This window comes from Capsaspora owczarzaki, assembly GCF_000151315.2.
Source record: "Capsaspora owczarzaki ATCC 30864 unplaced genomic scaffold supercont2.10, whole genome shotgun sequence".
Lineage (NCBI taxonomy): Eukaryota > Filasterea > Ministeriida > Capsasporidae > Capsaspora > Capsaspora owczarzaki.
Window position 1 is genome coordinate 127,024 of NW_011887301.1, and position 13,315 is coordinate 140,338.

Consider the following 13,315-nt stretch of genomic DNA (forward strand, 5'->3'; position numbering starts at 1 on the left):
ACCAAGAGTGCCAACATTGCATTGTTCTAAAGAAGGGGGTGTATAATGATCAAAGAAACGACTTGAAGCACGGCAGCCCAAATCGAAAGAAAGCAAAATACACAATAACAACAGATGCAGGAGAAAAACCAAAACAGATTCCAAGTGTCAACAGTGCGCGCTACTTTGGTATTCACAACTGCAAAAAGCAAAAGGTTGAAAAAATCACTCGGCCTCTTGGCTCTTGCGCACACAGCGTTGAACCTTCTTTCGGAAGGCGTCGCGGTTTTCGCGCCACTCCTTGGCAGCGTCAATATTGGCCGGCGACTCGTCGTTCGGGTCGGACAGGATGGAAATAACGCTGAGCAAGATGGTTTCGACCGTGTGGACTGGCAGCCATCGCTCGGACGCCTTCTCGTAGCCGTACTTGTCTTCGCCGGGCTCGTGCAGAATTGAGATGCAGACGTCTCCGTTGTGGTGGACTGTCGATCGCAGCACAGAGAGTAACAATTTTAGCTCGATGTTGAAATCGACGAAAAAACAAGAACAACCGTGCGCTTACCGTTGGGATGCCATATCTCTGAGATGAAGGTCATCTTTGGTGGGCGATGCGGGTATTCTCGCGGGAAGATCAGATGGGCCTTGAAGAAGCCGCCCTCACTGCAAAAGTAGAACACGCACACATACGAATGCATTGAGTTTTTTTTTTCTTCTTTTCTTTTTTTCTTCTTGTTCTTGGCTGGAGCGCGCATTGGCTTACTAGAGCGTGTCTGGAGGACCAATGATCATGACTTCCCACTTGAAGATGTCGCTGTCGTCGACGAGGCCGGCAGAGAAGCCCTCGATGGGGTGTCGGTTGAGCTCTGTGGCGGGTGCAAGGACGAGGAGGAGGGAAGGAGGGAAGCAAGGTGAGTAAAACAGCAACCAAAAGCAAGCCGCAGCCAGAACGCGAGGAACGGGTCAGGGTTAGGGTAAGTGAAATGTGCATGAAAGTGAGTGAGTAATGGAGCACCAAGGCGAACGAGGCGGCAGAGAGACAGAGAGAGGGAGAGAGAGAGAAGGGCTGCGGGCACACGCGTCCATGGCGCCAAAGCCAAGCCAAGCCAGACGAACGGACAGACTCCCCGCTCAAGAGGCAAAGTCACAGCGAACGAGACGGACTCTCTCCATGCGAGACAAGAACACCACTCAGAGCAGAGCGAGTTGAGAACAGCAAGAGAAGAAGAAGACCAAGAAGAAGAAGAAGAAGAAGAAAAAAAAGAACCAAAAAAAAAAAAAAAAAAGCCGCGAATGACAAAACCCAGCGCAATGGGAAAGCCACAGCAGAGAAAGGCCAGCAGGAGAAGGAAAAGCGGAGGAGAAGAACAGCTCAGAGTCAGAGTGCCAGAAGTGGGGGGAGAGAGACAAGGGAGAGAGACACAGAGAGAGACACAGAGAGAGACACAGAGAGAGACAGACCTTGAAGTTGTCGCTGCAAAAGCAAAGCGCCAGTGTCGCTGCTGCTGCCCATGGTTTTACAAAAGTATGGATTGGAGAAGAAATGAGAAGTGAAATCAATGGAACAAAACAAAGACGAGGTGTGAATAGAAACGACAACAAAGAGAGAAAGCTCGCTGACTTTGGTCTCAGTCTCTTCACTCTGTCTCGCTATCAGTCACTCGCTCACTCTTACTTTTATCATCATCATTATTACTATTATTATTATTCTTGTTATTTAACATCTTTGATCCTCTGGTGGATGCACAGCCACAAAATGCGCGTCTTCCAGCTGAGCCAGTTTGACAATGCTCAAGCCAAGCTCCAGCAGCAAATCCTGAGCCTCGGCGATGCAGAGTGTCTCATCCAGTCGGTGCGCATCTCAGCTTCCACTTTCTTGCTCTTGTTATTGGCTTTAATGTCATCCTTGGTGCTTGGTGGGGCCACGAAAAGTCGCTTAACTTTTGCTGTGTCGCTTTTGACCCTCAGGCTTTTGATCCGCGCTGCACGCATGTCATTGCCAACCAGCCGTCGCGCAGTGTCAAGCTTCTGGGTTGCTGCAGCAAAGGTAAATCCCCCAATCGCAAGTCTCACTCCCAACAGCAAGCGCGGCCCTCCCGTTGTCGCTCCTCCTTCAATCGAGCGCTGCGAACGAAATGGCGGGAAAACTCGAGGTTTTTTTTTTTTTTGTTTCAAACTTTTTTCGCTTTTTTCCATTTTGCGCTCGCTTCTGCCATTCGGAACCTGGCAGCACCACCCCCCACACACACACACACACACGAACGAAAGCACAAAGTACCTCATGCTGCGACCTGCAGTCCCCACAGCCCACGCGCGGTGCGGACGCGAGGCGCTTCAAACCAACTCTGCCGTTTTTTTGGCGCCAAAGTTTTTTGATTTTTGACTGTTCTTGGCTCACTCGTCATCCCTGCTCGGAACACGCGTCTCCCGCAGGTGCCTGGCTCCTCAAACCAACCTATGTTGCTGACAGTCACCGCGCAGGGCAGTGGCTGCCAGAGGCGCCGTACGAATGGAGCGAATCAGACGCAACAGGTGTGGCATCCATTTGCTGGGTTTTTTTTTTTTTCTTCAGCGCCCAAGCATTTGGAAAGCGTGGCACTCATCACACACGACTTTGACTTGACCTCATTAGATAAAGCCGATCGAGAATTGTACGGCAGCGCGCGTCGGTGGAGAATCGCCCGTCAAAGCACGCGAGCTGGCCCTTTCGACAAGTGGATTGCTCTTATTCCAGAGGATGCGTGTTCTGTCAAGCGTGATTTCCAACAGTAAGACTTGCAGCATGCCGCAGGATGTCGACGGGAGTGAGGGAGCGGGGGGTGGGGGAAGGCGGCGAAGCGCGACCATCAAAGCAAACGCAAAGATTTAACCCATTGCACAATCTAACCCATCGCACAACGAACACCCTGATTCGATACCTTTATCGTGCAGGGTGCTGAAAATCGGAGGAGCTACCATCTTGCCATTGGTCGCAGCCAACATCTCGAAGGTTGCTGACGGCACGCGTCAGTTTGCGCTGATTGATGCTCAACAAGAACCATCCGCAATATTGACCCGGCTCTGCGCTCAGCAACGCCTACAGCTCGCTTCAACCAGCTATCCTGCTGATTTCCTGGTCAAGGTAGGGTTGCATCGAGAATGGCTGGTTTTAGTTGTTTTGGTTTTGCGCTGGCTCACTCAAATGCAAAATCCTCCAGAAGTCCGCCCCACCCATTGAACAGTACGTGGTCAAGACGGAATCTGGCGGTAGAGCTCAGAGGCCCAATCCTGTGACTGCGTCGCCTTTGCCCTCACCGGCAGCGCTTCGTCGCGGCATGCAGGCGACTGCCGCGTCTCCTCTCTCCCCTCGTCAGTCGCGCAATGTGGCAATGGCAACAAGCTCCATCGTCCCCGTGGAAGCCACCTCCCCGGCCATTCTCGATCGCGTCGACGAGCCCCACACGCACCACGCGGGCATTGCATCCTTTCTTCGGGCCACCTATGATGCAATCCCCGATCCGACGACCCTCGGCGAGCTCTTGCTTGCGCTGGCGACAGAGGATAACCGGCCGCCACTCGCATGTGTGCGCGCCCTCTTTTGCAACCTATTTTGGAACTCGCTTGAGCACTTGTTCTTCCCGACATTGGCTCCAGAAGCGATTCGTTCATCAGCCGCCAAGGAGGTCAATGCACCCTCCTCATACAACCCGCCAGCTGGTCAAACATGGGCCGTCCTTCCGCTTCGGACTGCAATCCAGCGCTTTCCATCGATCGCGCAAGGCGTTCTCCAGTCGCTCTTCATGTCAGAAGACGATCGCACAAAGGCAGACGAAATGGACGACAAACTGAACAAGCACCGCTCGATCGGCGATAAGAGTCAGATTGACCGGCTCTCTCACGAGATGCAAGAGACACGGCAGCGCATTTTGTCCTCGGATAGGACTCGCGAAAGGCTGTGGCAGAGCTTGCTGGGATTGATGTGGCTGGCGTTTGATCTTCCAGCTGACAGCCCGTATGCCAAACAGCTCAATCTGCCCGCAATCCCAACGCAAAGTCTCTCAACAGAGACTCGGGAGCGTGCAGGTGCTGCTCTCGAACTGCTGTGTGACATGCTTATCGTCGACCTTGACTTGGCCGATTCTGCACCTTCACCGCGATCGACGCTCTCCTTCCTGAGGGCTCTCGTGCACGGCGACTCTGGCAAGACCATACTGTCGGAACTCGCCACGCTGGCACGCGCTGTTGCCGAGCGCCCTGGCAACGATTCCAAGTGGAGCTTGTCCGTTCGTGCGGCCAGCGACCAATACCGCCGGCTGCTCTCATCGGTTGTTCGATGCTTCTCAAACCAGCCGATTATGCTCAAGTACGCTGCCGAAAAGTTCAGCATCAGCTACATGAATATCCCTCTGCAGGTCGACGCAAATTCGCGTCTGCAAGCGCTGCCGCCGCGCGGCACGTTTCACGCAATGCTGGATGAGTCGCTTCGGACAGCTGTTGCCGAGAACGTGCTCATCGCACAATGCACGCCTTCGTCATCGCTGAAACCGGATTACCAGCGACTACTTCTAACGCCGCTGTCCATTGAAAAACTGGTCGACTTTTATTGCAAGTTGGAGCCGCGGTTGGACGAACCTGGACCCGCCCACACGCCAGATCTCTTTCAAGAGACTCCAGAGTCGGACCTACCCCGTAAAGCGGTGCGAATGACTCGGGCGCAATCCAGCAACCCTGCATCCAACAAGCCAAAAATCGCCATGTTTGTCGAAGACCTTCCGTCTGGATCCTCTTCCACTTTGCGCGTGGCTTCCAATAGGACACTGCGCGTCCTGAAGCCTATCGACAACCTTCAGCAAGCCCAAAATCCCTCCAAGCCAGTCAATAAGAAGGAAAAGCCAAATCGAGCGGGTGAGACGCGACTCATGCGCGCTTGCAAGGCTCCGAGTAGGTTCACACTGGAGCACATCCGACAACTTTTGGACGAAGGAGCCGACCCCAATGCGCGCGACAATGCCCAGTGGACTCCGCTTCACGAAGCGACGCGGTATGGAACAACCGACGTCTGTCGTCTTCTCATTGAGCGAGATGCCGATGTCACCGCTGCGGGCGATGGAGGCGTGACTGCGCTTCACTATGCATCACACTATCACGGGAATTTGGAACTTGTTGCACTCTTGCTTCAGCACGGCGCCGACCCTCGCGCCAAGGATGCCGACGGCGAATCCTGCATCGATTGGTGCCAGCACAAGCTGGACGCTGCTTTGAGCACAGACGAGACGAACAAGTGGGCTGCGGTTCTTGCCGAGCTGCAAAATCCTCGCCCTGTCCTCGCTCACGTAGCTGGAGCCTGCGCTCCCCGCCCACTGCAACTATCCACTGTAGTGCTCTCGTCGAGCGAAGAAACGAAGCCCCAACGCCCAAGCGCTGCCCCTCAAGTCAAGCGCTCCTTTTCAAAGTCCAACCAGCGAGAGGGCACGGACCATGGCACCACCGCCAACAGTGCCAAATTCAGCCACCTCCAAGCACAGGCTGATGATTACGTGGCCTTGTTGATGTATTTGACACTCCAGTTATGCTCTCGGCAGCTAAACGAAAGTGGTGCATTGCTCACGAGTCGGGTTGCAGAACTCGAAGTCCCGCTTTCTCAAGCATGCGGTGGTCAGCTGGGCGATCGTGCGCGTCTCCAGTTCCTCATTCTCAAGCGTCTCAATGCTGAATTGTCGTCGGCGTAACAGTTCGCTTGACAGTCGTGGGGGGGGGCGGGGGTTGTTGCAAATCAAAATCAATCAATGTATATTTTTCTGCGAATGGACAAGCCATCAACGCCGCAGGCTTGCCGCAGTCGCTGATGGCTCGAACAAGGTAATCATGTGTCCGTCCGGAGTGCGCAGTGAAGCAATCTGCCATACGCAAACACAGAAGCGATTTGTAGAGGCGAATGTCGGGTTTGAGCCACAAAGTGCACGCACGATCATAATTCAAAACAAACCACAAAATGGGGGCCCCATACCTTGCCGTATAGCTCGTGCTTGAGTGGCCCATCTAATATAGCTCCTTTTGCCAGGAGTGCGTAGAGTCGCGTATCGAGCTCGCTGGGTGGCATTGTGAAGGTCAAGATCGGCGAGTAACCGGTGCATGTGAATACTTCCCTACTCCCATCACCAAACATACAAAATGGGCACAGTGAGAAAAGACAAGTAAGGTCTCGGGAAGTGATAGTGAATATTCGTTGCGGCTCGTTCGTTGGTGATGCTCACTGGGTGGCTGTTGTGAGGACGAGCGAGGTCTCGGCGTTGAGCTCGAGCTCGGCGAACGCCTTGTCCGGCATCGCGGTCGCATCGGACGCAGCAAGGGTGTTGAGCCCAAGGCCGCTCGTGTAGAACTCGGCCGTCTTGGCGACGTCGCGCACGACCATCAGCACGCGTCGCAGCTGAGCCATGAGTGTGATGATGAATATTGCTCAGAATGACACAAGAACAAAAAACAAAGAGACAAAAGACTGAGAATTTCTCAGTAAATCGCAGAAACACACTTCTCAGAATTTCGAGGAGATTGATTGCAGCGACAGTGAGGTTGACTTTGGTAGACGAGGGAACGATGTTCAAGTGTGAAAAAAAAAAACCCCAAAAAAGCAAAACCGAGAGTAGACTGCTTCAACTTCCACGTACTTCTCCTCTTGTCGGTTCGCCTTCGCTCCAACTCGATAATACTCGTACTGCTTTGTCGGTCATTCTGTCAAAGTTTTGAAATTGAGGAGCAAATCCTTTCCCATGCAGTTATGGTCGTCCTCATTTTGTATGGGTTTAGGAGTCTTGTTTTTGTTCTTTTCAAGATGGAACAAGTAGGTCATCGTCAATTTTCAAACACAGAGCCTTGTTCGACGCGAAGCGTGAGCTTCTGCGCATTCTTCGGCATGTTGAGTTGAAGCAGTAGGGACCCCACGTATGAGTTTCTGTCGGTTGGGCTGTTTCGACTGTGCAGCTTTTTTTTTTTTTTTTGCTTTTTTTCCTTCCGATCTCGTTTTGCCGCATGTCCATGCACGGCCGCTGTCGTTCTGGCTGCCCGTATCTTTCTCTGCTTGTGAAGCCGGACTGAGATCGATGGGAATGGTGTCATCGCGGGCTATGTGGGAGCAGTAGCAGCCTCTTGGCGGTTTTTTTTTTCTTGACCTCATACGCATTATATGCTCCATGTTCACTTGGTTGATGTCGTGTTGTGTGTGTGTTGCTAGGTGCACTGGTGCTCTCTTTGTGAGGCGAGGACTGGCTGTTGCGAGCCGGGAGCTCCGTTGCAGCAACTCATTGTAGGAGCGTTGAACGCTTCGCCTGACGTCTGCCATCACATTGTCCGCGACAACGCGAGGACGCCACAACTGCTAGGAAAGATTTGCAACGAACCTGGCATCCAGGCCGGGCTCGTGCAGCTTTTTGAGCTTCCTGCTCAACCGCCAGTGCGGCATCGAACCCAATGCATTTTCTACTTCGCTGATGTCATTGGGCGCAAAACCCACATCTTTGTCCAGGGACTTCCGTATGGAGATGCGGCGTTGTCGACGCTGCCTTTAGTGCGCATTGACGAGGCCAGAAGACCAAGTACCAATGCTGAAACGTGGAAGGAAGCGCTTCGTGGCGCGCCAGTCACATCAACTCTCGCACAGCCTGAAAGTCCCTTCCGCATTCAAGTCACCAGATCGAACAGTATTGTGGCTCCAGGACTACCGTTTCAACTCCCGCCATCCGCGGTGCCGGGTGCCCACGCAAACTCGGAGAGCACCTGTTGCGAGTTTAAACATCCCTCTGGCGGCAGGCTCCAATCCAAGGACATTACTGACTATCTCGACAAGTTCGTTCCGGCGATTCGTGCTTCGGCCAACCGACCCGTTCACTTGATACTTGGTGTCCAAGACGAGTCTTGCGTTGTGGTGGGAGCCACAGTGAACAACCTGTCCGATATGGAGGATCCGGTTCAAAAATTTTTGAAAGAAGTCTTCCCACACTTTGATTCGTCCTACCTTCGAATCACGCAACATTGCGTGGCCCTGCCGTCGCCGGATCAGGAGTTGGTTTATCTTGCCGAGCTAACACTGAGCGAGGCGTCTTTTGCCATCAGCTGTCTTTCTGGCAATGCTTGGCGTGTCGAGACCGGTCTGGACACAGTGGATTTGTTGGTTGATAGCCAAGTGCTCTCTGATGTTTCGCGAGCACTTTACCGTTGCCGCGATCTTGCCTCGCTATTGCCCAACCTCGATGAATCGCCTACGGATGACGGCAACGCGGCAGAGTCGCAATTCGGTGCATTGGCTCTCAAAGTCGCATTGGGCCAAAAGAGCCAGCGGCGTCGATCAGAATTCGACTGGCTTGCAAGGCCGCGGACACATCCACCCCCCTACAGGACGCCCGAGCAGCGCTTCGTCTTTGACCTCGAGTTCAACGTTCCAATGGCGCAGGCCGCTTGCATGGTTTTCGAAGCATCTGAGCGCCCGTTTGCTCATTTGCTTCACATGAATGCAGACGAGCGAAACGCCCGACCAATGCCACTCCTGTCACTGTGGCTTCGGCTGCGCCGCATTGGCAGCAACCTGGAGCTTCCGATCCTGCTCTCGCCGAGCTCCTTTCTCAGAATTCTCGTGGTGCCGACTTCCAAGCACGCGCAGCTGGCACAAGCAACGCTTGAGCACTACGCACCCCTTGGTGTGCAGGTCTTCGATGCCACTGTAAATCTTGAGCAGCCCGACTCAGTCGATGCAGCGAAATATTTGCTGCTTTGCCACCCCACCCGCCCGCGATGCATCTTTGCCGACGCGACCTTACTCCGCGATCCTGCAACCGCGGCATTGGTGAATGCCAAGAGAACGCTGATCACGCCAGCCCCGACTGTGGTGGCACTTTGCACTGTTGCTTCGGCGCCTGAGGCTCTGCAGGGCCCTCGAGTTCACGAGGTGGTTTTGTACGATGCGCAAAGCTCGATGCCTGAGAGCACTGTCATGTCATGCATGTCCGACAGCAAGACTAGCCTGTGTCGTCAGTTTCCTGGCTGTGTTGAGCCAATCCCCGACCATCCGCTTGATGTGTGTTTCCCACAGCTTGTCCGAGATTGGCTTCAAGATACACAACGACGTCCGCCGCGTTGGGATTTGGTTCGAATGGGCGCTGTTGTAAAAACGGAACTCATCTCCAATCTTGTTCAGCTGATTCAACGAAACGTCGGGCTGTCGCCAGTCCTCATCGATCTCCGAAAGTTACAGCCTGGTTGCGGCGCATCCGCAGCACTTCGCGCGACTGGATTCCAGCTATGTTCAGTCCGCGATGTCTACTGTATCAAGGCGCTACCTCACGATCAACTCGAGTCGTTTTGGCAAGTGTTCCAGAGAACAGTATCACGACCTACGCTTCTCCTCCTCGACCAAGACATGGTGTATGCGTCAGATTTCGTCAAGGCCGCTCCATCCATCCTTCGCCATCCGGTTGCCATCGTACGAGTGTTGCCCGAAACATATCTGAGCAAGGTTGCGCCTGGTCCGGTTGTGTCTGTCCATCCCAACCGCCACATTGTGACGCTTTCTTCCGTCCTCAGTCTGCCAGATACCAAAGCGGTCTGCACTGGACTCGCGACTGCTCTGAAACAGCAGAGTGGCCATGCTTCGCCAGACCTGCAGAAGTGGGCAGGACGTGCTTATGACGCGCTAACCCGCATGGCCAAGTCAGAGCTTGCACCAGACGATAGGCATTTGTATGTCATCGCGCTTTCAGCTTGCCGTGGCGAGTATGTCCCTGCGGAGGAGTTTGTGAGCGATCGCTACGACGCGCTAGTAGCGATCGAACCTGCCATGGAAGGACATCTGTTCCGTCTCGCCCGTCTGCTGGCGCTTCTTTCAGCGCTCTGTGGCGACTTGGATGCTGTTTGGATGGCTCCTAACGAGTGGGAGGCGCTGATGGATGATCAGTCACCAGACGCTGCAGCATTCTGCGGCTTGGTCCGCTACGATGGCCATCTCCACTTCCTGCATCCTTTCATTGCGCGTCTGTTCTTGTCCCAGATTGACTATGGCGGACGCACCGAGCATTGGCGAGAGGGTCAGCCAGTTCCACGCCACTTTCTGTACAACGAGTGGCACGCCTCCCTTTCCGTCCTCTGTCAGCACCTTGTCACACGCCGTGCGCCGACCGGCCAGCCGAGTTCGATCGTGGAACGGCTTCTTTCACGGCGAGAGGACGATGCTCTGTTCTTCCCGCCTCTCGTGCAAAATATTGTGAACTTCAGTTCCCATGAGCCAATTGCCCAGCGCTCTGAGCTGCTTGATGATGTTCTCGGCGAGTTCACTCCCGAGCACAAACTCCAGTATCCTCGCTTCAGCATCGACGAGCCTTTCCGACTCCTGATACGGTCGCGTGCGAATCGTTTCTGGGGCAAGACTCTTCCAAACTATCTGCGACTTGCTGTTGAGGATGCTCGACAAGCATGGAAACTCCTCGCACCCACTGAACACGACAACCTCTCCCGCAACAACCTCGTCACTGCACTTTATGCCCTACTTTCCCACCTGGGCCCCGAGCCTCAGACACAAGTTGAACTGCTTCTTGAGGAGTTTGTGGGCCATTGCCGACACCTCTGCGTCTCACGCGTCCCCTTGCAGTTGCAGCGGTACTTTTACAAGCTGCGTGAGCGTGGGTTTTCGCTACCTGACCACATGACCGGTGTCAATTATGAAAAGGCCCGATCGCGATGGGATCCGAATTCTTGGTTTCGTCCATAGACGGAACTGCTTGTTCGACTTGATACGCCCCCTGGGAACACGTCAGAATCTTCTCTCTCTCTCTCTCTCTCTCTCTCTCTCTCTCTCTCTCTCTCTCTCTCTCTCTCTCTCTCTCTCTCTCTCTCTCTCTCTCTCTCTCTCCCTCTCTCTCTCTCTCTCTCCCTCTCTCTCTCTCTCTCTCCCTCTCTCTCTCACATCCCCTCCCTTGGCTCAAAGATCTTCAATAAATGTTCACTTTCGATAGGACTCATCAGGGGTCGGTCAAGTTGCCAAAACAAACCCAACCCAAAGACCATCGCCCTTGCTCGACGTTGCTAATCTGATTCTTCCTCCCCCGTGACAATAAGTCTGGTTGAATGCCAAATTCAAAGTGTGTGGCGAGAAAACCGGAACGGGCACAGTTGAACCAGGCACGACACGATCAACCAATTGCAATTCTAAAAAGGCAATCATCACTTTGATATTCTGTCATTCATTTAAGATCACTGGAGCAAGGGCGAAGGCAGTGATGGTTTAAGCCGCAGATCGAATTTCTCAGATTTGAGGAGATTGGCGACACTGAGGTTGATCGCAAAAACACACGAGGTAAGCTGTAACTCTGAGCGCGGAACTTGACAGCTCTGTGTCTGAGAACTGAACTTTTCTAGTGCTCTTGTATCTCGTATTTCAGTCTCAGTCCTTCTCAATGTACTTTGCAGTGCTGCTCCCGCGGCTGGGCGCCATTCACCTCACTGTGCGCCTTGCATTGAGGGTGAAACGGAGCAGCGCGATTCAATCACCGGCATTGCCAGCGGTGGCCATCGAGCGCGACTCTGCCAACCCAGCCAGCACTACTGCTGCTGCTGCCAATCATGATAGTAGCGATGGACTGCTGCGACTGCGCATCCGCCTGGTCGGAGCTGATCACGGTCAGAGTGATGACAGCAACGAGGCGATCGTGGCGCTTCCACGGGTCGAGATCAAGGACGCCGCGCTCGACCAAGCCGCAGCCAGCGCCACATGCACACTGCTGCAGCTGCTGCCTGACAACCCAAGTCGGACCAGGACGGACGCATCGGCGGACGGCGCGGAATCCGACGTCGTCTCGCTCGTCCTCGTGGGACTGCGAATCCAGTGCAACCCAGCTGATCTCGCGCTGGCCACTGGATCGGCCAAGCCGGGAGCGGAACAAGCATCTCTCGTGACGTCCAACTCATGGCAGTGGCTGGGATTGCACGACTCGACGCTGTTGAGCGCTGAAACGGACGCACAAGCCGCGCTCAAACCACCACTGAACAGCCAGCAACCACCCGATCAAGCTCAGCTAGAGCGTGGATTGCAATGTAGATCGTGCCAGCATCCCATCTCAGTGCCATTGCGGCCGGACAATCAGCGCAAGACAGCCGATGCAGCGTCCGTTTCACCGTCTTCGTCGACAACCAGACGAACCATCACTGCCGTTCATCCCCTGCCGTCCGAAAACTGGATGGAGCTGATTGACTGCTGGGTATGCCACAAGGAAGAGTACAAGCAGTTCCAACGGGGCGAAATCCAAGCAACCGAACGCATGTGTCTCGTGGGCGAAACTTACCTGCTTTTGCATCCGGAGGACATTGTCGCTTATGCGCTCGAGTATGAGGGAGTGAGCAGCACTATGCACCACCAGCACCGACATGCGGGCGCGACAAAGCACGACTCGACTCACCACGACCATCACCACTCTGAACAATCCAAATCAACAACTTCAACAGAAACCCCTTCCCCGTCTGTACCAGCGGTCGCGCACCAAATTGCACGATGCCCAAAGTGCCGAGCCATGCTTGGGAGAGGCGTATTCCACCAAAAATACGACCCAGCCACGTCTACGACCACTGCTGTTTTGCGTGGTGTGCGATTGTTCAAGTACCAACTGCTGCTCGCGGACGCCGCAGATCAAGCAGCACGACGGGCTGCCAGCAACGCATTTGCACACCACACTCTCGAGACGTTTCTTGCTCAAGAGTTGTTGATTCGCCTGTTGACATCTCAGACGAGCAAATTTGTAGTGAATGGCTTGGTTTCAAGCGACTCTGGCTCTTCTCCCACGCAAACATTTGGCCTGTTGTGGCTGTTTAACTGGGAGTTGTCTGTCCTGACAGATCTCGCAATTCCGTCTGCAGACACACCCACTGAAACTCGCGAGTCGGACGATCCTTGGATCGAAGCAAACAAAAAACCCGACAGCCTGAATCAGAAGCCTGGTGTTCAGCATATCATCCGAGTCATGTACAAGGACGCGAGTCCTGCAGCGCTCGCGTCGCTACCAGATGACGCATCGCGGAAAGCTCTTCTTGAGGAAGCGCGAATGTGGCGGCAAGATGCGAACGTGGATGAGATGCAGTTGGCGAGCGAGACTTGCCTTGAGCTAATGAGCATGCTGCGTCGCTCGACACTGCTCTTCCCCGAATCTCTTCGTCCTGGCATGGGTGGCATGAAGTGCGGGTTTTTGCAGCGAATTGTTCCTGGCCACGTCTGAGCGAGGCGAGTTGTATTTCGGCTGTGCGTTAGAAGTGTTATTTATTCATACAACAACGAGCTATTTAACTGCTTACTCAACCAGAGTTTGCATTGTGTGCTTTTTCAGCTCTGTCT

At 54.0% G+C, this 13,315-nt stretch overlaps 5 protein-coding genes across 5 annotated transcripts; 3 read left to right on the forward strand and 2 right to left on the reverse strand.

Moving 5' to 3' along the window:
• Positions 1 to 2: 2 nt before the first annotated feature.
• CAOG_05839 (ubiquitin-conjugating enzyme E2) lies at positions 3 to 1,517 on the reverse strand. The gene is made up of 4 exons (XM_004345379.2): positions 1,438 to 1,517; positions 740 to 842; positions 542 to 639; positions 3 to 461 (listed from the first exon to the last, which is right to left on the reverse strand). Exons 1-4 carry the CDS (start codon positions 1,487 to 1,489, stop codon positions 205 to 207), a joined length of 510 nt encoding a protein of 169 aa, XP_004345429.1. The 5' UTR covers positions 1,490 to 1,517; the 3' UTR covers positions 3 to 204.
• A 140-nt stretch (positions 1,518 to 1,657) lies between these two features.
• On the forward strand, positions 1,658 to 5,765 carry CAOG_08922 (hypothetical protein). Its single transcript, XM_011272291.1, has 6 exons — positions 1,658 to 1,828; positions 1,945 to 2,023; positions 2,549 to 2,744; positions 2,908 to 3,097; positions 3,174 to 4,283; positions 4,305 to 5,765. The coding sequence occupies exons 1-6, from the start codon at positions 1,718 to 1,720 to the stop codon at positions 5,682 to 5,684; spliced, it is 3,066 nt and encodes a 1,021-aa protein (XP_011270593.1). The 5' UTR covers positions 1,658 to 1,717; the 3' UTR covers positions 5,685 to 5,765.
• On the reverse strand, positions 5,704 to 6,588 carry CAOG_05842 (hypothetical protein). The gene is made up of 3 exons (XM_004345382.2): positions 6,210 to 6,588; positions 5,963 to 6,101; positions 5,704 to 5,852 (listed from the first exon to the last, which is right to left on the reverse strand). Exons 1-3 carry the CDS (start codon positions 6,389 to 6,391, stop codon positions 5,772 to 5,774), a joined length of 402 nt encoding a protein of 133 aa, XP_004345432.1. The 5' UTR covers positions 6,392 to 6,588; the 3' UTR covers positions 5,704 to 5,771.
• A 3,055-nt stretch (positions 6,589 to 9,643) lies between these two features.
• CAOG_05843 (hypothetical protein) lies at positions 9,644 to 10,932 on the forward strand (the record flags this gene model as incomplete). The annotated part of the gene is made up of 2 exons (XM_004345383.1): positions 9,644 to 10,646; positions 10,922 to 10,932. 2 exons carry the CDS (start codon positions 9,644 to 9,646, stop codon positions 10,930 to 10,932), a joined length of 1,014 nt encoding a protein of 337 aa, XP_004345433.1.
• A 243-nt stretch (positions 10,933 to 11,175) lies between these two features.
• CAOG_05844 (hypothetical protein) lies at positions 11,176 to 13,268 on the forward strand. Its single transcript, XM_004345384.2, has 2 exons — positions 11,176 to 11,290; positions 11,376 to 13,268. Exon 2 carries the CDS (start codon positions 11,391 to 11,393, stop codon positions 13,197 to 13,199), a length of 1,809 nt encoding a protein of 602 aa, XP_004345434.1. The 5' UTR covers positions 11,176 to 11,290; positions 11,376 to 11,390; the 3' UTR covers positions 13,200 to 13,268.
• Positions 13,269 to 13,315: the final 47 nt, after the last annotated feature.